The following is a 21,931-nucleotide window of genomic DNA, read 5'->3' as shown; positions in this document are numbered from 1 at the left end:
ATTGCTAGCACATTTTATATCGCACTTCTTTAGTTTTCTGAAGACAGTTCGAAGGTTTCCTGAAGACTAAAATATGATGCATCTATTTTTGACCACGAATTCATATACTTACAGGATGCAAGTATGCATGAAGAAAATGAGTCTCTCTTCTTCCAATAATAAATATTTTCATTCACTTGATTGTGAATTAGTGCACTTAATGTAAACCGAGCACTTGAATCCAGTAACTTCAGAAGACTGTAGCTCGAGAATAGTAGTTATTCAGACCCAGGTTCCATGGATTTTTTTAATCTACACATCGAGAAGTATCATTGACCAAACTTTCATTAAATTTGACCTGGACCACTTTTCCATAAGGAGTGTTGCTTTAGGTTTAAGTTTCCTTTAGCCAATCGGCCTCCCTCTTGATGATGCTGGATCCACCACTGAAATAATATGTTGATAACACATTGGCTGCCATTAGACACAAAATATAATAACGCAAATGACAGCTAGGTAACACACTGTAGTTGTCTCAAAAGCATAGAAACAGGAAACTCCTGGTCAAAGGGACCCACTTTATTTTAACATTATGGTAGCCAACGTGTTACATAGAAAATATATAAAAATGAATGTTGAGTAGGTACCCAATACATTGCTACCCTAGCTGAAGCAGAATGTGTTGTTATTGTTTTTAACACATTATTGGCCCAATTGAAAATTTTTGTTCTGGCCTTCAGGATCCATGTTTAAAATCTCAATGTTATTGTGAATTATATTTAACTCACACAACGCCTGGGCCAAATAGGGTGTGAGTTAAATGTAATTCAAGTGGCATTTAATATGTTAAAACTGTAGGTTCGTTCCAAGACGACACATTTGTACGATCCCTTGAACCGCCACGAAATCGATTGTACTGTTTTAGTGCGCAGAATCGCCCTTGAACGGTTTTCTTTCGATCCCAAACCGATTACCAGTACGTAACCCTCTTGGAACGTATTTGTGTACCATTTCAAGTTCGAGTTGCGCCTGAGCCATTTTCGGTACGAGTACCACAGAACCAGTAGTAGTTTGATAGATGGTTATAAATTAATATTTACTAACATGTTCATTAAACATCACTTCAACTTCAAAATCTTCCTCAGAATCGATATCTCACATAAAATCGTTGTCTTCTATGAAAAAAAATAAATTATCCATATTTTTAAGATTAATTTGAAAAAAAAAGAATTAATAATTATTTAAACGGAAATCAAGATTCACAGGTACTAATAGCGTAAATTGTGGATTATTCTATTATTGAATCATCAGCTGATCTCATAGCAGTCACCAGTAAAAATGAAAACAATCCTGACTGCGCAAGTCAGTACAAATAGTTTCTGCTTGAAGGCATGTATCAAAAGGACCGTTCAGTTACCGATTTCGAAGCGGTACATGGATCGCTTGGAACAACACAGTGTACGATACCAATCATCGTTCATGTTCGCTTGGAACGCATTTTTTATAATGCGCATGACGAGGGCAGTACGAAGGACGATTTTCATGTCACTTGGAACGCGCCTTGTGTTGATATGTTTCAGGTTTCACTTTTGTGATTTACTTACCATTTAATTCTTTTTCTTTAAATAATATAAGTTCCTCTTGTTTTATTTCAGTCTTTATGGGGAATTCTTTTAAGTATAAATCAAATGCATCGTATGCACTCTCTGTTTTTAATTCCTCTTTAATTTCAACTTTATTAATATCCAAAGGACTATCATCAACAGCATTACAATATATTTCGGCTTGATATGCCTCATCACTAACTTCTTGTTTTACTTCCATTTATTTAAACGTTGGTTTGGTTTATCAAAAATAATTTAAAATTAAACACAAACACATAACACATCACATAAAAAGTAAATAAAAACAAAAAAAACACAAGGAACTGTCAGGATCCACAGTTCGTAACATGACTACGCGGGAATTTCAAACTACAAATTTTGCGGGATTTTTGAATAAAGGTACAGATAACCTACCCTGGTTTATTTGCCAATATGAAATTTCGCAGGAAATTAAAACAACAGAAAGACAATTTAATGTTTTATTGAATAATTATACTATAACTTAAAATTATTTTAAAAGTAGGTACATACTATCTACATAAAAAATACTAAAGTTCCTTAAAAAATTGCGCTAATAACAATAAGACAAAAATCATAGTTTTACTAAAACATTCAAATATTCCAATTTGTTACCAAAATGCTAAACACTACAGTCATGTGAAAGGTGAAAGCAGTGTTTTTGTAATAAATCAATGTTTAATACTTAATCGAATGAAAATTTTTGAAAGAATAACTTATGGGAAGATTTTTTTAGATATACAGTGTGGGTCAAAGAAAAGAGTCCACCCCGATACTTGGCAGTAGTTATTAGATTTTAAGGAATTGCCGAAACAGGTCGATTTTTTATCTAAGGCAGACACATTTTTACGGTACATACATCTGTCAGTCCGCTCCCTTCCAATTCCCCCACCCTTATTTTTAAATAGGGAATAGGGGTCGGGTGCTAGCTCATTTAAAAGGTTATTCAATTCTCTATTCAGTAATATTAATATTGGCCTAATTATTTATACAGGGTGTCCAAGAAAAATTATTTTTAATTAAATTAATTGACACAAAAAGAAGAACTTATGTAATTTATTAAACTCATAATACATTTTACTACAGACAGAAAACAAAAAATTATGTTTATTTGATAAATAAACATTGTTTGTTGCTTAAATTAAATATTCAATCTACCAAGAGGCAGAGGGGTGGCAGCTTAAACATTGAAATTAAGCGAAAAGCCATGTTTATTTATCAAAAAACATTTTTTCTGTTTTGTGACAGCAATAGAATGTACAGTGGAACCTCGATAACTCGGATTAATGGGACCGCACCGCGGCCGATCCGGGTTAGCCGGAGAATATGGTAAAGATTAATAAAATACGGTATACTTACAGATAAACTCCATTATAATTACAAAACATGAGACACATATGCACAGTACATAACACATCTAAATTACTTATAGTTGTATAGTGTGGATTATTGCTCATTTCTTGGTAAAAAACTCAGTCATACTGTAGATGTACCGACACCATATGATGTTTCAATAAATTGATTTTAAAGATTCGCCTTTATCAATCCTACCTAATGCTTAGTTTCTTTTCCATTGTCACTACAACATTTTAACGTTTTGTTGCCATTACGTAGACAAAAAACACGCAAACACTATCTGAAGCACGATTACAGAAACGGAAGTGAACAATACGACTGTACTACATTACTACATACAATAGGGTCACAAGGAACAATGTTATGTTATTTAAGAACAGACTAAGACCATTGTTTTAAAAAAAAATTTGTTAAATAGTCTTTTAGTCTATTTTAAACAATGCTAAAACAGTTTGAAATAAATAAAGAAATACAGACAGGTGCCTGTTGCTTCCGATAAGCCGAGACGGTCGCTCTGCCGCCGCCGTGTGCCATGAATCATTTTTACTATCGTATTGGGACCGTGCAAGTTCGGCAAAGCGACCTCTATTTCTACGCTCTGTACTTTTATTCGCACTTTTAATTATATTGGCCAATTATATTAGTCCTGGTTGCTGGATAATTGTCAAGGCCATAGTCCAAAAAAATAATAAGAAAAAATAAGATGCAGGTTATGTTATGCAAACGTAAACAATTGTATGTAGTAAATAAAATTAGTTATTAAAATGCAGTACTGCAAGCAAAATACAATTAATTAAATTTACCTTTATATAATAATTGCATATCATATCAATATTGTGGAGCAATATATAATTTTTCTGCTTCAATGACAGAAAGTATGAAATATACGTCAATTTGACAATTTCAATTGACAATATGAATTATTTAAGATAGTTGCAATATTTCTCCGCGACTCGCGCACGATCGTTTCTCGCTTCCCTTCCAAGTACTTGCACACCGCGAATAGTTCAAATTACACAAATACACATTATCTCTCAAATATTATTTTACCTACATACAATTTTATTTGATAAAATTGTTAAATTGTTTATTTGTTAAAATGTTTGTCTGATGAAAATCGGTCCGGGTTAGCCGGACTTCCGGGTTATCGGGGTTCCACTGTATTTTGAATTAAATAAATTTCATACATTCCTCTTTTTGTGTAAATTAATTTACTTAATTAAAATATTTTTTTCTTGGACACCCTGTATAAATAATTATGTTAATAAAATGTCGAAACCCAAAAGACTCCATTTTCAAACAAATAAATGTTTAAAAATAATAAAATCTTTGGATTTCTTATTTCGGAAACAGATTCTCTCTTAATTATACCTATTCCCATTCTTTTAAAATTGCAAGGAATAAAGGGTGATTAATGTAGAGACATGGGGAGTCTAAATAGTTGCACCAGAGAACAATAACCACATATGGTGGTTATTGTATATGTGGTTATTGTTCTCTGGTTACACTCCACAACATATCAATTCACCGAGGTAAAGATCAACAAATCTGCTTCCTGGTACTCAATACGTGAGTAAAAACGCAGGTAGATAAAAGGCATTATATTTAATTTCGATTCAGAGATCATTACCATCTTTCTATGGACCATTTCGAACTCTTTTCTTCTCATCAGGAAAGCACTGTAATGATGCTCTGAATCGAAATTAGACACCTTTGCCATTCATGCCAATTACAAAATATAATTAACATTAAGACGCGATAGCGACCTCTATTAACAAAATGTCGAAACCCAAAAGATGAGAACAAAAGAGTTCGAAATGGTCCATAGAAAGATGGTAATGATCTCTGAATCGAAATTAAATATAATGCCTTTTATCTACCTGCGTTTTTACTCACGTATTGAGTACCAGGAAGCAGATTTGTTGATCTTTACCTCGGTGAATTGATATCTTGTGGAGTGCAACTATTTAGACTCCCCATGTATCTACATTCATCACCCTTTATTCCTTGCAATTTTAGAAGGATGGGAATAGGTATAAGAGAGAATCTGTTTCCGAATTAAGAAATCCAAAGATTTTATTTTTAAACATTTATTTGTTTGAAAATGGAGTCTTTTGGGTTTCGACATTTTGTTAATAGAGGTCACTATCGCGTCTTAATGTTAATTATATTTTATAATTGGCATGAATGGCAAAGGTGTCTAATTTCGATTCAGAGCATCATTACAGTGCTTTCCTGATGAGAAGAAAAGAGTTCGAAATGGTCCATAGAAAGATGGTAATGATCTCTGAATCGAAATTAAATATGCCTTTTATCTAATTATGTTAATGTTTATGTTACTGAATAGAGAAACACCCTTTCAAATGAGCTAGCACAACCCCTATTCCCTATTTAAAAATAAGGGGTAGGGGAAGTGGAAGGAAAGGGTTTGACAAATGACAGATGTATGTACCGGAAAAATGTGTCCCCCTTAGATCAAAAATCGACCTGTTTCGGAATTTTCTTAAAATCTAATAACTACTGCCAGATATCGGGGTGGACTCTTTTCTTTGGCCCACGCTGTATAAATACCACTTGATAACGTTAATCTCAGAATTGTATTTGCATGTAATCTTTTACAACAGTCTACGTATGTGCTTTTTTTGTGAGCCGTTTCTCCAGTGTGCAGTCTCAGATTTTTTTTATTAAACACCTATCAGATGCTTAAGAACATTACAATCTGATCAAATAGTATGGATCAATGTGCAACTTAATTCTAACCTAAATTACTACTAAAAACTTAAGACTAAGGACAAACTCACTAGTAGCCCTTAGGTTCCGTTAATTTATTGCACAAATATTAACCTGTACCGTCACTTGCACCGTGCACTACTTTTCACTTAACTAACCCAAAGGGTTTCTTCCTCTTGAGCCTTCTAGATCCGCGTTGTCAAGGAGCTCAATGGCCTCAACATTGACGTGTTGAAGAAGTCTTTATTCGTGACTCTTGGTAAATTTTTCAATGGTCTTGCTTGTTAACAGTGTCCATGTCTAGGTCCCTATATGGAGGTCACTGTTCCTATAGTACTATAAGGAGCGTTGACAATGCTCCTTAGCACTTTGTTTTGGAATCGCTGGATGATGTCTAAATTACTATTACTAGCGCAGCCCCATGTCCATATAGGTTTTAGAATCTGTTTATGCAAAAGTATTTTGTTGTAGATTGACAGAGTGGATTGTCTTCCCAACAGCCAAAACATTTTTTATACTTTCGTATTAAGCTGTTCTCTTATTTTTTTTAACATGGGCCCTCCAGCGTAGCCTAGCGTCGAATGTAAAATGTAATACCTAAATATTTGGGTATTATTTACTTTAACAGGAATGTCTTGTTTTTTCTTGTTTGTAAAATTAATATGCACTAACTTTATTTCATTTAATTCGCCAGCATTTAGTCCAGTTGTTAAGTCTGTTAACAGAGATTTGTAGTTTTCTTGCTGGGTCTTCACCTACGGCAGTATCACCTGCAAAGGTAGCTATTGTGTTATGATCTACTTCAGGGATATCACTAGTGTATAATAGGTATAGGACCAGTCCTATCACACTTTTAAACTACTTCCTGTAGAATACTGCTTAACTTTTAAACGCTACCCATATTTAAAATTACACTTACACTACCCTGGGATACACTAGTACCCCATTAAAAAATAAATCAAAAAACACAAATGTAACTAACGAATTTTAATTACTCTGTGAACATTATTGTTTCTCAGAACATCCTGGACAAACTTTAATTTGATGTTCTGCACAGCTGAATTTTTTGCACACATTGCACCTCGTTCGGCTCTTGCGGTCTCGGGTTCGCACACAGAAACTGCACCTGGCTGAATTTGCATGAGTTCGTCTTGAATTTCATTAGGTCCACCTTCCTTCAAAATACTCTTGATATCTTCCGGAAGATATACTGGTAAAGTTGGCCAAGCTAAGTACTACTGGACTCCAACACGTCTATGTAGCGTAGCGTATCGGGAGCAACTGAACGAAACATACACTATGTCGAGCCTAATAGCATTTTAGGAAGGTAGATGGAGGGTCGGCGATAAATCTTTACAATTCCAAGAATCATAATAAAACTCCACAATAAATACTCCAGTACCCCAGCAAGGGTTTAAAGCAGTGGTGGGCAAATTTTTTTAATGGGGGGCCAGAAAATTTAAGGAATTCAAGGTCCAAAATTATAGAAAAAATGCGTTTTGTGTTAAAGCGGGCCATATACTATCCATGTCGATGGATCCTCGGCGGGCCGGATTAAATACTTTCGCGGGCCGGAAATTGGCCCGCGGGCCGTACTTTGCCCATCACTGGTTTAAAGGTTAAAATAAATTTCACACTTGTAGACTCCAGATGTAGTGGGCAATCTCATAATTATGTTGTTTCTAGTGACCTGCCTGGGAAAACAGCTTCAAGTGTGTGATCTCATACGAGTTTTCAAATGACTTGCTGTAGTAAACAGCTTAAAACAAATTTTACACTTGTAAGGAGTTTCTCCAGTGTGCAGTCTCAAATGATTCTTCAATTTTGAGTTTTCAACAAATTGCTTAAGACAAATTTCACACTGGTGATGTTTTTTCCAGTGTGCACTCTCAAATGTATTTTTAATAACCTGACTAAATGACTTAGAACAAATTTCACACTTGTAAGGCGTTTCTCCAGTGTGCAGTCTCAAATGTACTTTCAAATGACTTGCTGTAGAGAACTGTTTAAAGAAAGTTTCACACTTGTGGACTTAAGGTGTAGTGTGCAATATCATATGCTTTTTCAAGAAACTTGCTGTAGTAAACGGCTTAAAACAAATTTCACACTTGTAAGGCGTTTCTCCAGTATGTACTTTCAAATTTTCTTTTAAACTTTTGCTGTAGAATACTGTTTAAAACAAGTTTCACGCTTGTAGACTCTAGATGTAGTGTGCAATATATTATTGTTTAAGGTAGTTGCTGTAGTAAAAGGCTTAAAACAAATTTTACACATGTAAGGCGTTTCTCCAGTGTGCCATATATGACCTGTATATCCTAAGAGAATTGACAAATGAAAGCACAACTGATTATTTCCTCTGGAGAGTCACTAAGAAATTAAAACGACCGATAATACAAAATGCTCCACTAAGAAATACAGATGGAAGCTGGGCAAAATGCAATTTAGAGAAGGCTAATAAATTTGCTGAATATCTCGAGGAAACATTCCAGCCAAATGAAGATCATAACACACTTCAACGGGAAAATGTCACAGGAAGAAGGTGCAATTAAACTAGTTACTCCAAAAGAAGTAGCCGATGAACCCCAGGAAAGCACCTGGGTTTGACTTAATTACTGGAGAAATCTTAAAACAACTTCCTAGAAAATCCATAGTAAAACTGACATACCTTATAAATGCCTCGTTCAGATTAACACATTCACGGACATGACCGCATATGAAGTCACTTACTCCATAAGAACATGTGGCTACACGTGAAGCGTGTCCGTGAATGTGTTAAGATATATTCCCAAGATATGGAAAGTGGCTGAGATCATAATGATCCTTGAACCAGGAAAACAACCAAATACAGTATCATCGTACAGGCCGATTTCATTACTACCCGTAATTTCGAAGCTGTACGAGAAGCTTTTGGTGAAAAGGCTGAAACCTCTCATAGACGGGAAGGCTCTAATTCCATCACACCAGTTGTGAAAGGTTTCGAGAAAGTCATTCAACTATCGACCAAGTCCATAGAATAAAGGATATAATAGAGAAGTCGCTGAAAGGAAAGAAAGTTTGCTCCGCTGTCTTCCTCGACGTGGCGCAAGCTTTTGATAAGGTATGGCACGAAGGACTTAAATACAAATTAATCAGGATTTTGCCAAGACAATACACGGAATTATTGGAATCTTATGTATCAGATAGAGTTTTTAGGGTTAAGCAGGAAGAAGCCTACTCGGAACTAAAATAAATCAACGCAGGTGTACCACAAGGTAGTGTGACAGGGCCGCCGGCCGGTCCTATACCTATTATACACTAGTGATATCCCTGAAGTAGATCATCTTCACCTAGCTACCTTTGCTGATGATACTGCCGTCTTGGCCGTAGGTGAATACCATGAACTACAAATCTCTGTTAACAGACTTAACAAGTGGACTAAATGCTGGCGAATTAAATTAAATGAAATGAAGTCAGTGCATATAAATTTTACAAACAAGAAAAACAATACATTCCTGTTAACGTAAATAATACTCAGATACCATATGCCAATACCGCAAAATATTTGGATACTACATTAAGCGCTGGTTTCCTCGAAAGCGATGCCGACAACCTGCGATCGTAACACTGCGATGAATGACATCATAAAAATCTGTACCATGCAAAATAATAGTGGTTTCCAAGCATGCGTTGGAAGCCACCGCTTGCTGAGCTTGCTCATTCCATTGCCGCAGTGAAGAACCTTGAATTTTTCACCGTAATCTGACGTAATTCATCACAGTGCTATGGTCGCAGTTTGTCGGTGCCGCTTTCGAGGAAACCAGCGCTTTAGACGCTAGGCTACGCTGGAGGGCTCATGTTAAAAAGAAACGAGAACAGCTTAACATGAATTATAAAAAAATGTTTTGGCTATTGGGAAGACAATCCACTCTGTCATTCTACAACAAAATACTTTTGTATATACAGATTCTAAAACCTATATGGACATATGACATCCAGCTATGGGGCTGCGCTAGTATAGTTGTTCATTTTATCTTTGCCATGCGTCATGATTCATTTTCAAACAAATTAAATCAAAACATAAAGTGAAACGCACGTGGATGTGTATAATATATAGTATGTAGCATATAAAATGTATATACACATCGACATACGTTTCACTTTCTGTTTTGGTTCAATTTGTTTGAAAATGAATCATGGCGCATGGGCAAAGATAAAATGGAACAACTATAACAGTAATTTAGACATCATCCAGCGATTCCAAAACAAAGTGCTAAGGAGCATTGTCAACGCTCCTTGGTACTATAGGTACAGTGACCTCCATAGGGACCTAGACATGGATAGTTGAGACCAAGACCATTGTTGTAAAATTTGCCAAGATTCACGAACAACGACTTCTTCAACACGTCAATGTTGAGGTCATCCAGCTCCTCGACTACACGGATCTAGCTAGAAGACTCAAGAGGAAGAAACCCTTCGAGTTAGTTAAGTGAAAAGTAGTGCACGGTGCCAGTGATGATACGGGTTAACATTTGTGCAATAAATTAACAGAACCTAAGGGGTGCTACTGAGTTTGTCCTTAGTCTTAAGTTTTTAGTAGTAGGTAATTTAGGTTAGAAATAAGTTGCTAATTGATCATGTTATTTGATCATATTGTAATGTTTTTAAGCATCTTATTGGTGTTTAATAAATAAAAAAAGGAACCTGCCCAGGAAAACAGCTTCAAGTGTGCAATTTCATATGACTTTTCAAACGATTTGCTGTAGTAAGCAGCTTAAAACAAATTTCACACTTGTAAGGAGTTTCTCCAGTGTGTAGTCTCAAATGCTTTTTCAATTTAGACTTTTCAACAAATTGCTTAAGACAAATTTCACACTGGTGAGGTTTTTCTCCAGTGTGCACTCTCAAATGTTTTTTTAAATAACCTGATTGACTAAATTGCTTAGAACAAATTTCACACTTGTAAGGCGTTTCTCCAGTGTGCAGTTTCAAATGTACTTTCAAATGACTTGCTGTAGAGAACTGTTTCAAACAAGTTTCACACTTGAGGACTTGAGGTGTAGTGTGCAATATCATATGCTTCTTCAAAAAAGTTGCTGAAGTTAACGTCTTAAAACAAATTTCACACTTGTGTGGCGTTTCTCCAGTGTGTACTTTCAAATGTTCTTTTAAACTCTTGGCTGTAGAACATTCTTTAAAACAAGTTTCACACTTGTAGACTCTAGGTGTAGTGTGCAATACCATATGATTTTTCAAGGTAGTTGCTGTAGTAAACGGCTTAAAGCAAATTTCACACTTGTGAGGAGTTTCACCAGTGTGCAGTCTCAGATGATTCTTCAATTTTGACTTTTCAACAAATTGCTTAAGACAAATTTCACACTGGTGCGGTTTTTCTCCAGTATGCAATTTCATATGACTTTTCAAATTATTTGCTGTAGTAAAGGGCTTAAAACAAATTATACACTTGTAAGGCGTTTCTCCAGTGTGCCATATCATATGACTTTTCAAATGACTTGATGCAGTAAACAGCTTAAAACAAATTTCACACTTAAAAGGCGCGTCTCCAGTGTGCAGTTTCAAATGTTCTTTTAAACACTTTTCTGTCGAATACTGTTTAAAGCAAGTTTCACACTTGTAGACTCCAGGTGAAGTGTGCAATATCATATGATTTTTCAAGGTACTTGCTGTAGTAAACGGCTTAAAACAAATTCCACAGTTGTGTGGCGTTTCTCCAGTGTGCAGTCTCAAATGTGTTATTAAATTACGTTTTCTAGCGAACTGCTTAAAACAAATTTCACATGTTAATGTATTTTCATCAATGGGTTGACCCATGTGTTGTTCTGAGAGTATTGTTTTCATAATTTCCAATGTGTCACATGTCAATGAATTTTCTTCAACGGATTGACTCATATGTTGTTCTATTGTTTCTATACTTTTCAGTGTGTTCTCTTCTGGGGGAAAACCTAAAATAAAAACTAACATATATTTTTTCGCCAAAAATTATATCTGTAATATAGTCCAGGGTAATAAGGCTTTTCCCATGACACTTCAACAGCCAACAGACAGGTAATACCTGTAAGAACAAATTATATATTTCCTGCGTAGGATCTGGCGGCCATTTTTATTTTTAAACAATTTAGTGTCAAAGAACGGTTTTTTTCCTTTTTTTGCAAATTAATGGAAAACAGTAAGACTTATGGTTTTCTTAGTACAAACATCTTCGAGAGAATGGAAAAAGCTTTAAAATGGCGTATGACAAAGTTTAATACTCTCATTTATTGTTAATATAATTGCGAAAAAAGGTCGAAATTAAAAAAAAATTAATTTTGCAATAACTATTCTAAAAATAAGTATATAGCTTCGAAATTTTTGTCAAATGAGGGTTCTTTGGTGCTTAATATGTGACAAAAATTTCAAAGCGATTCATTCAATTGTTTAAATTTTTTTTTGCAATAACAAGTCAGAAAAAATAATGTTAGGACCATTCTATACGTGTCAAATGGAAGAGCATGAGCAAAACTTTCACATTGGTTTAAAAAAGTGAATAAAAAATGTATTTATTACTAATAAATAATTACGCAAAAGTATGTTCAATTTGGATGACGGAGGAAATTCTAGAGTTGATGAATGAAAGAAGAAAAAACAAAACAATTAATAAGACTCGCTATAAACAGCTTCAAAACCAAATAAGAAGAAAAATTAGGGAGGCTAAAGAAACCTACTTCTCTGAAAAATGTAAAGAAATAGAAGAACTTCAAAACATATATGACAACTTCAACCTACATAAAAAAGTCAAAGAACTAGCCGGAATAGGAAATAGAAGAACCTCAAATATATTGCTCGACAAAAACGGAAATACTATAATAGAGACAGAACGAAAACTACGACGATGGAAAGAGTACATCGAGGAACTATTTCATGACCAGAGAGAAGCTAGTACATCCGTAGATAGCCAAACCGGAGATGTAGGCCCAGAGATATCCAAATCAGAGGTTAGTCAGGCAATAAACTCTATGAAAACCAATAAATCTGCTGGTCCAGATGAATTACCTAGCGAGCTGATAAAGTTGGTCAACGAGAAAAACCTGGACATAATAGTAGAACTGTTCAACGCTATCTATACTACGGGAATCATCCCTAGAGAAATGTTGACATCAGCATTTGTGTGTTTGCCAAAAAAAGTGAATGCCAAAGAATGCAGTGACTACCGAACCATAAGCTTAATGTCACATACCTTGAAAATTCTGCTGAAAATTATCCACGCCAGAGTACACTCTAAACTGGAGCTGGATATTAGTGACACTCAATATGGGTTCCGCAATGGAATGGGCACCAGAGAGGCATTATTCTCCTTCAACGTGCTGACACAGAGATGTTTGGATGTTAACCGTTCTCTTTACGTCTGTTTTATAGACTGCAATAAAGCGTTTGATAAAATAAAACATGACCGACTCATGGAAATTCTAAAAACTAAAAACCTAGATGAAAGAGATTTAAGACTAATAACACATCTCTATTACAATCAGCGAGCAATAATAAGAATTGAAACAGAAACATCTGAAGAAATGGAAATAAAAAGAGGAGTCAGGCAAGGCTGCATACTATCACCTCTATTATTTAACGCTTATTCTGAAGAGGTAATGCGAGAAACTCTGGAAGATGAAACAGTCGGCATAAGAGTAAATGGAGTCTTAGTTAACAACATCAGATATGCAGATGATACAGTAATAATAGCCGATAATTTACAAGACCTGCAAATACTCATGAGTAAAATAGTAAGGTGTAGTAGGGAGTACGGACTCTCTCTCAATATCAAAAAGACAAAGTTTATGAAAATTAGTAAAAACAACCATAATACTAACGAAATCTTGATAGTAGAGGGCCAGCAGATCGAAAGAGTAAAAAAGTACACTTACCTAGGGACACTTATAACCGAAAATAATGACTACACTGCAGAAATCAAAGTCAGAATCGAGAAAGCACGTTCTAATTTTATGAAAATGAAAAAGGTCCTATGTAGTAAAGATTTAACATTAGCTCTTAAAGTACGCCTAACAAAATGCTACGTATATAGTGTACTATACTATGGACTGGAATCATGGACGTTAAATGTAGAGACAATGAGACGACTTAACGCCTTTGAAATGTGGACGTATAGAAGAATTATGAGGGTTTCCTGGGTAGATAGAGTTACGAACAATGAAGTACTGAGAAGAATAGGTAAAGAGAAGGAAGTTGAACTGACAATTAAAGAAAGAAAACTACAGTACCTCGGACATGTGATGCGGGGCGAGAAGTATGGCATCCTGCGACTCATAATGCAGGGAAAGATAGATGGCAGAAGAAGCATCGGCAGAAGACGAATTTCATGGCTGAAGAACCTGAGAGAATGGTTTGGATGCAGCTCAAAACAACTATTTAGAGCTACTGCCTCAAAAATTAAAATAGCTATGATGATTGCCAACCTCCGTAGCGGAGATGGCACCTGAAGAAGAAGAAGATGTTCAATTTTTCATTATAAACTTTTTATTTTTTTATATAATAAATTATATATATTTATTAAATTTTTTATCAATTATAATATAAATAACATTACTTGGTAGTTATGCACCTAAAAAACGGTAAAAAATATATTTTTTGAAAAAACTTATTCAAAAAGTTTAAAGGATTCAAAAAAAGAAAAATTGAGGATACTTTTGCGTAATTATTTATTACTAATAAGTGCATTGTTATTCACTTTTTTTAAACCAATTTGGAAGTTTAGTTCATGCTCTTTCATTTGACACCTGTAGAATGGTTCTAACATTATTTTTTTCTGACTTATGTTATTGCAAAAAAAAGCTCTCTGGGATAAACGATTTGAATAAAATTTAAACAATTGAATGAATCGCTTTGAAATTTTTGTCACATATTAATCACCAAAGAACTCTCATTTGACAAAAATTTCAAAGCTCTATACTTCTTTTTACAATAGTTATTGCGAAATTAATTTTTTTTAAATTTTGACTTTTTTCGCATTTATATTAACAATAAATGAGTGCATTAAACTTTGTAATACGCCATTTTAAAGCTTTTTCCATTCTCTCGAAGATGTATGTACTAAGAAAACCATAAATCTTACTGTTTTCCATTAATTTAAAAAAAAAGGGAAAAAGGCCGTTTTTTGACACTAAATTGTTTATAAATAAAAATGGCCGCCAGATTCTACGCAGGAAATAGTTACAATTTGTTCTTATAGGTATTACCTGTCGAAAAAACTCATCAGTACCCTGGCTGTTAAAGTGTCACGCGCAGGGTATATTTTTGTGTTATTACCCTGACCTAATATGTATACTAAAATTGTTACAATCTAAATATCATCAGTTGTTTACGGCCAACCCAATTCTATAAAAAGAGAACATCCACTTTTTTCAGTAGAGCTGAAATATAATTAGAATAACAGTACAAGCATAATATTGAATTGAATGAAAATAACAAACAAGACAGACATTTTAAAATTACAAAATACAATTAGATATTAAGTATTCATAAGTTGCTTTTAAAATGACTGGTGAAGTTGTCAATAAAATGTAAATGATAAAGAGAGTTCGCTATTCTCAAAACTCTATTTAGGTATGATTGTATGAATGAAAAGAGTAGGGTTAAGGATCCTATTATGAGACCCGTTCCTAATATGAGACCCCTGTCTCTAGAGTCTTGTAAGTGCTGCAGCCTGCTGAGTGGGGTAAAAACTTAGCTCTGGTAGTGTTTGTAGTATTCTGTGAACAAATCGAGTGTCTGTGATTTAGTATTACCAGTCAGTGAAGTTTTTAAGTTTTTTGCGAGTCAAAAGTTTTTTAATCAGTGTAGCTCAAACTGAATTTTTATTTTTAAGGTGAGAGAAAAAATCACCTTAGTAATAATTTTTTAGCTACTTAAATTGGTTACAGAAACACGTATTATAGTGGCGTAAAAACCAATCCTAAACTCAAAATACGAACTAAAAAGTTCACACGTGGTTGCTCCTAATATGAGACCCTCAAGTGTGCCTAATACAGTACGTAAATCGTTCTGCTGGACATAGGGAACATACATTGTATATATTTAGATGCATAAATACATACATTGTATTATATTGAGATCATTGTGGCAAATGAGCTCTCTCGATGACAATATGGTTGTTAGCATTAAGGGGCATTAACCTCAAAATTGATAACTTATTTCGGCTGACATAAATAAATGTCAAAATATGACAATGTAGTAGCTAAATAATTTTGGAATGGGAAATATGTTTAGTTTCGAAATTGGTTTTTAAAATAATAGATAGTATTTTAAAAAGTAAAGTTAAATTATTAACTCATTAATCATAAACTTTGTTTTTGATCTATCTATGGACAGCCTTTCTTTAACACACACTCATTTTATTCATTCTAACAGCACTATTGCACCAATAACTCGTACTCAAACAGAAGCTTCAACTAACACAGTTAGCGCAGTTGCCACAATTCTCTCAATGTATATTGTATATTCCCTATGTCCAGCTGTACGATTTACGTACTGTATGAGATAGGGTACTGTAATGTTTTGAGTATAGCATCATGTCTTTTTACTATTTTATTGGGAAATAAGCCACCACTTAAGTTAAAAATCAAATTTATGTTTATACTTCCAATTTTTATTTTTAATTTAAATTGTGGCTTATTTCCCAATAAAATAGTAAATAAAAAATATGCCACAAAGAAACAGCTTCAGAACAATAGAATCATGTGTACAGCATGCAATACAGTTTATAACCATAAAAACGTGTTAAAATAATTTGTATCCCCTTTTTAACCTGTATAACGTGGTGTCTCATATTAGGATACCACATGGTCTCATATTAAGACACCTTTTTTTAAATTGGAAATTTTGACATTTTAAAAAAATTAATTTATTGGTAAAAAAATGTTAGTTTAAAATTAATTTTAAACCTGTTGCAATATAATAGCATAATTATCTGACATGTATCTAATTTAAGACTTCTTGAATCCATAAACTTTACGATTACCAAGAGTTTTAAAAAAAGGGTCTCATATTTGGATCCATTACCCTACATAATTGAATCTATCAAAACGGTAGATGAAATATTCGCACATGTTCTAGTTAAGCGAGGTGGTACGAACAATTCGATCTTATTCACAAGTTGCAAACAGCTGCATGATAACATTTAAGATATTAAAAAGTAGTAAAAAAATCTCTAGTTGATGTTGCCATACAGTCCCTATAAATATGAAGATTAAAAGCGATATACAGTCGGAAAAATTAAAGAATACCCATGCGTCATCGATGATATGCATACGAATCAAATCAAAAATTTCTAGTCAAAACAAAGTCTAAACTAAGTTAATACTGAAAATAAACGGATGTGACTACTACCCCACCGCACGATTTTTCGCTACGTAAGAATGTGTCAAAAAATGTTTGTGATGTTATTCTTTTTGTGATAATATATACCTATTTATTGGTGATAAATGTTACTATTAGGTTTGTTCCAACATGACAGAACCGTCACGAAACGGTAACGCTCCTGCGCAGAAAACAAAATCCGTTCCAACAAAAATATGATCGTCACCGGATCGTCCTTCCCACTGTTCCAACAAGAATTGTGATCTCTTAGGGGCTGTCCATTAATAACGTGATGCTCGAAAGGGATACTCGGAGGGGTCCATAAAAAATCAGGAAAAATCACAAGGGGGTAGGGGGTGTAGTAATATATCACGTGTATTTTTTTTTCGGAAAATGCCCGATACTCAACCCGTTACGTGTATTTATTTTTTCGTCAAATGCATACAAAAATCGAAAGCGACATTGCTGTGACTAATATTTAAAAAAATCCATTTTTCTTTCATAATATACACAACCCAGCAAATTGGTTCCACCCAAACTATCTTGAATGATAAGAAGCGACCCATTTCAAATCGTTTTGTTGTGAATGTAGCATATGTTTCCACAATAGCAATACTGACCGGGACTCTGTCGTCGTCTCCGACTTTTTATTTACGAGCCTTTAGTCTTTACATGTTACCTACTATCTGATGAATTGGAAATTCTGAAAATCCTGTCAGTTTTATTCCGTTGTTTTGTCACTGAATATATGCGTTTAAACTGTTTATAACTTCGTACTTTTTTCATCACAATGTCTAAGCTAGGTGATCTGTATTAAGAACTATTTACAGAGTATAAGAAAGGAAAAAATCCTGGTGTCGCTCAAAAAGAATTTAATGAATTGTGGGTTAACGGGAAACAAAAATATACAAAGGAAGGATTTATGAAGTGGGCCAATGATCTTTTACTAGATTACCGCCGAAACCTTTTGTAGATACTAAAAAATACACGTGATATAGGGGGTAGGGGTGGGGGTTAGTTTTAAACCTCACCATGTATCACAAAGGGGGAAGAGGGGTTAAAAAAGGCCAAAAAAAACATCACGTGATTAATGGACGGCTCCTTAGTAACGGTTTCGTGATGATCATTTCAGTAATCGGGCCATAGCACATATCCCCCGAGGAAAATGTATTGTGTGCTTAATATGCAAATCGAAAGAGGGAAAGCGGGAATCGTGATCGACTAAAAGCACACAAGCTGTCACCAACAAAAATGGCAAATGATAATGATAGAAAATCAGTTATCAGTCAGATAACCGTTCCAACATCGGTTTCCAAATTACCGCCATGGGGTAGTTCAGAAAGTCATTGCGCATCGGCTAGGAAAAATATTCCGATTCGGATTTTTTGCACAATCTTACTCAAAAAGGACCCCTTTTAACAAATTTGCATGTTGCCAGGACCAAAAGTGGGTCAAAAATTTTTTAAACGTTTTTTTTTGTTTTTTTTTTCCTAAAATTATTTTTTTTTGCATGGAACAAAGTTTTTTGAGGTTTTTTGGATAATTTTAAACAGAAAAAGTCTTTAGTGACTTTTCTCTAAAGTTGATAGCTTTTGATATATAAGAGATTAAAAATTGAAAAATTGCCAAATCGGCCATTTTTAACCCCCAAAAACTATGTGAAAAACTGAAAATTTGAATGTTGCCAAGGTAGATAGATATTCTTTAAACATCGATTGATGAAATTATGAAATCCCGAAGAGTTTTTTGCAATACAATATTCAAAACTCCTTTGTTTTTTAATTGCTAATCAAGCGTGCGCCACACTATTTTCCACCGTTGCATGTGTATACAGTATGGTGCAAATGAAAGAAATAAATTTCGTTATTTCGTAAACCGGCGAGTTTAAGGAAAAATCCCGAAACAGGTCGATTTTTATTTTTAAGTTGTGATATTGTGGCATATATGGTATACTAGTGACGTCATCCATCTGGGCGTGATGACGTAATCGATAATTTTTTAATGAGAATAGGGGTCGTGTGCTAGCTCATTTGAAAGGTTCTTCAATTCTCTATTCAGTAATATAAACATTTACATAATTATTTATACAGGGTGTCCAAAAAAAGTTTTTAATTAAATTATTTGAAAAAAAAAGAAGAAAGTATGTAATTTATTTAATTCAAAATACATTTTACTGTTACCCGGAAACTAAAAAATGTTTATTTCACAAATAACAGTCTGCCTCTTGGAAGTTTGAAGATTTAATTTAAGCGAAAAGCAATGTTTATTTGTGAAATAAACTTTGTGTTCTGATTTGTGAAAGCAGTAAAATGTATTTTGAATTAAATAAATTACATACATTCTTCTTTTTTTGCCAAATAATTTAAATGAATAAAAAATTTTTGGACACCCTGTATAAATAATTATGTAAATGTTTATATTCCTGAATAGAGAATTGAAGAACCTTTCAAATGAGCTAGCACACAACCCCTATTCTCATTTTAAAAAATCATCGATTACGTCATCACGCGCAGATGGATGACGTCACCAGTATAATACATATGCCAAAAAAAGTCACTAAAAACCTTTTCTGTTTGGAATGATCCAAAAAAACTTAAAAAACTTTGTTCCATGCAAAAAAAAAATAATTTTAGGAAAAAAACAAAAAAAACTGGCAAGATGCCAATTTGTTAAAAGGGGTCCTTTTTGAGTAAAATTGTGCAAAAAATCAGAATCGGAATATTTTTCCTAGCGGATGCGCAGTGGCTTTCTGGACTAGAACGATAACTGGGCGATACAATTACGAACATGCGCACAACAAACGGTACAAGTAGTTTCGTGACGGTTTCTGGACTGTCCAAAAAGTTCATGTTGGAACAAACCTATTACTACCGTAATTAATTATTTGATATAGATTAATAATACAAAAATAATGAGTAAGCAAATATATTATTATGAATGTCTCCATGTTAAAGTGGCCGAAAGTTAATAGTAACAGGAATTTAAAAAATATCGTTAATGTCAGCTGTCGTTAAGTGATTAAAATGAAAGTAAACTTAATGAATTCAGATCATTAGGTATTCAGATCATTTTCCAGACATCTGCAAAATGTAAATGTACATTCGTAAAAAATATACTAATCTGTAATTTCATACACTATGATTGAAAAGTCAGAGTTATAGTATATGTACACGTTTGGCAAACTCATAGACAGAAGTTAACCATATTGACAGATACTTACAAATTTTATTGACGTATTTTAATTAAATAAATACTTACCAAACCAAAAATACAAAAATAGCTCTTAAAAGAACTGAATTTATTCAAGTAAATACGACTGATTATTAAAATTTATAAACTCTACCGAACCTAACCCAGTTTCACTGTTAAAGTGACAGAAATCGAATCAGTCAGGTTATAGTGTTATAGTTGACCAGCACGATTACTCGAATAATAGTTTATACAATCATTATCTCTACTCATGTTGAATGTTTTTCTAAAAATGACATTAGAAGTTCAGAAATAGTCAAGTGTGAGTTTAAATTTTCTACTAAATTAATATAACTACGTTGAACAATTGTATCCACAAACCATACATACTCATAGACGTTTCACGTAAATCGTCAAGGTCAAGACAGCAAATTAGTTACCATTCCAATCCAGAGATGTCGCTGTCAGTCAATTCTCTTGTAATATTTAACAACTGACAGTTGACAATTAAATTAATTTGTTATTTACTTTTTATTTTACAGTTTGTAGCTTAATTATTTTATTATAGTGGTGTTACGTTTTTAATTAGATTTAATCACAATTTTAATCAATTGTAATAACCTTCTCTCCGTTTTTATGAGTAGAATTTTTAGTTTACATTGATCATCCCGTGTTGTGTTTCTCCACATTTAAAAAACAATGTAATATATCCTGAAACAGTTTATTCCAATAGACAAGTGTGTCATCAACATTTCGGGCCTATATATTTTTGGAAGTTTGTAAAAGATTATAAGGTATTTATCTAAACAATCATCCTACAAGATTCTTTCAAAAATTTTCATTCAACTCAATATTACACATCAGTGCTTTTACGTGACACATGGTAGTAGTGTTTAGCATTTTGAAAACAAATTGGAATATTTGAAGTTTTCAGTAAAACATTGAATTGTCTTTTTGTTGTTTTAATTTCCTGCGAAATTTCATAAAAAATCCCGCAAAATTTATAATTTGAAATTCCCACGTAACTAAAATTTGTCAATTTAGTTCCCATTCCAATCAAGAGATGGCGTTAATTCGATCCGAAAGATTAACATGGTCGTGAAACGTCTCTGAATATGTATGGTTTGTGATTGTATCGCAGTCTCACTCTGTCAATTATAAATATGTAACTGCGTATGTCTTGGATAACGTTTTTGCTTTGTAGACAACACTTAATAATCTATCTCTCTCGTTTGTTATTTATAGAAAAAGGTAGCAAATCCAAAATATGTGCTTGATATGATCGTTCATGGGTATTCTTTCATTTTTCCGACTATAGGTAACAAAAAAAAAAGTGAATACTTCTTATAGATTCGATTTATTTTATTTTATTTTATCTAATTTTACTTTTGTATTTTTTATATAATTTTATTTAATTTTACTTTATTTTATTTAATCTTATTTAATTTTTATTAATTTTATATAATTTTGTTTAATTTATTTGTTTTTATTTTCTTCCCTATAATTTTATTTAATTACATTTAATTTTACTTAATTTTATATACCTAAGTATTTTTATTTTATGTTTAATTTTGTTATTTTCGGTTTTATTTAATTTCGTATAATAGGGAACTTGCATTCAATTTATATTCGAAAAATGCTATAAATCACAGCAGAACATAATTATTTAAAACATATCAAAGAAAAAAAGCTTTTTGTCTTTCGCTTGGCCCATA

At 33.4% G+C, this 21,931-nt stretch overlaps 2 protein-coding genes across 2 annotated transcripts in view; both read right to left on the bottom strand.

The window, feature by feature from the left end:
- LOC126879573 (zinc finger protein 239-like) overlaps positions 1–1,862 on the bottom strand; it is a 29,086-nt gene extending 27,224 nt beyond the window's left edge. Inside the window, exon 1 of the mRNA XM_050642742.1 lies at positions 1,584–1,862. Coding sequence (XP_050498699.1) covers positions 1,584–1,803 — 220 coding nt within the window. The 5' untranslated portion in view covers positions 1,804–1,862. The remainder of the gene's footprint in view (positions 1–1,583) is intronic.
- Positions 1,863–2,048: 186 nt separating this feature from the next.
- LOC126879570 (zinc finger protein 664-like) overlaps positions 2,049–21,931 on the bottom strand; it is a 42,633-nt gene continuing 22,750 nt past the window's right edge. The window contains exon 2 of the mRNA XM_050642739.1: positions 2,049–11,626. Within this exon, the coding sequence (XP_050498696.1) occupies positions 10,386–11,626 (1,241 nt within the window). The 3' untranslated portion in view covers positions 2,049–10,385. The remainder of the gene's footprint in view (positions 11,627–21,931) is intronic.

Source organism: Diabrotica virgifera, chromosome 2 (assembly GCF_917563875.1).
Source record: "Diabrotica virgifera virgifera chromosome 2, PGI_DIABVI_V3a".
Lineage (NCBI taxonomy): Eukaryota > Metazoa > Arthropoda > Insecta > Coleoptera > Chrysomelidae > Diabrotica > Diabrotica virgifera.
The sequence above is the reverse complement of the archived record's forward strand: the minus strand, read 5'-3'. Positions and strand labels throughout refer to the sequence as shown.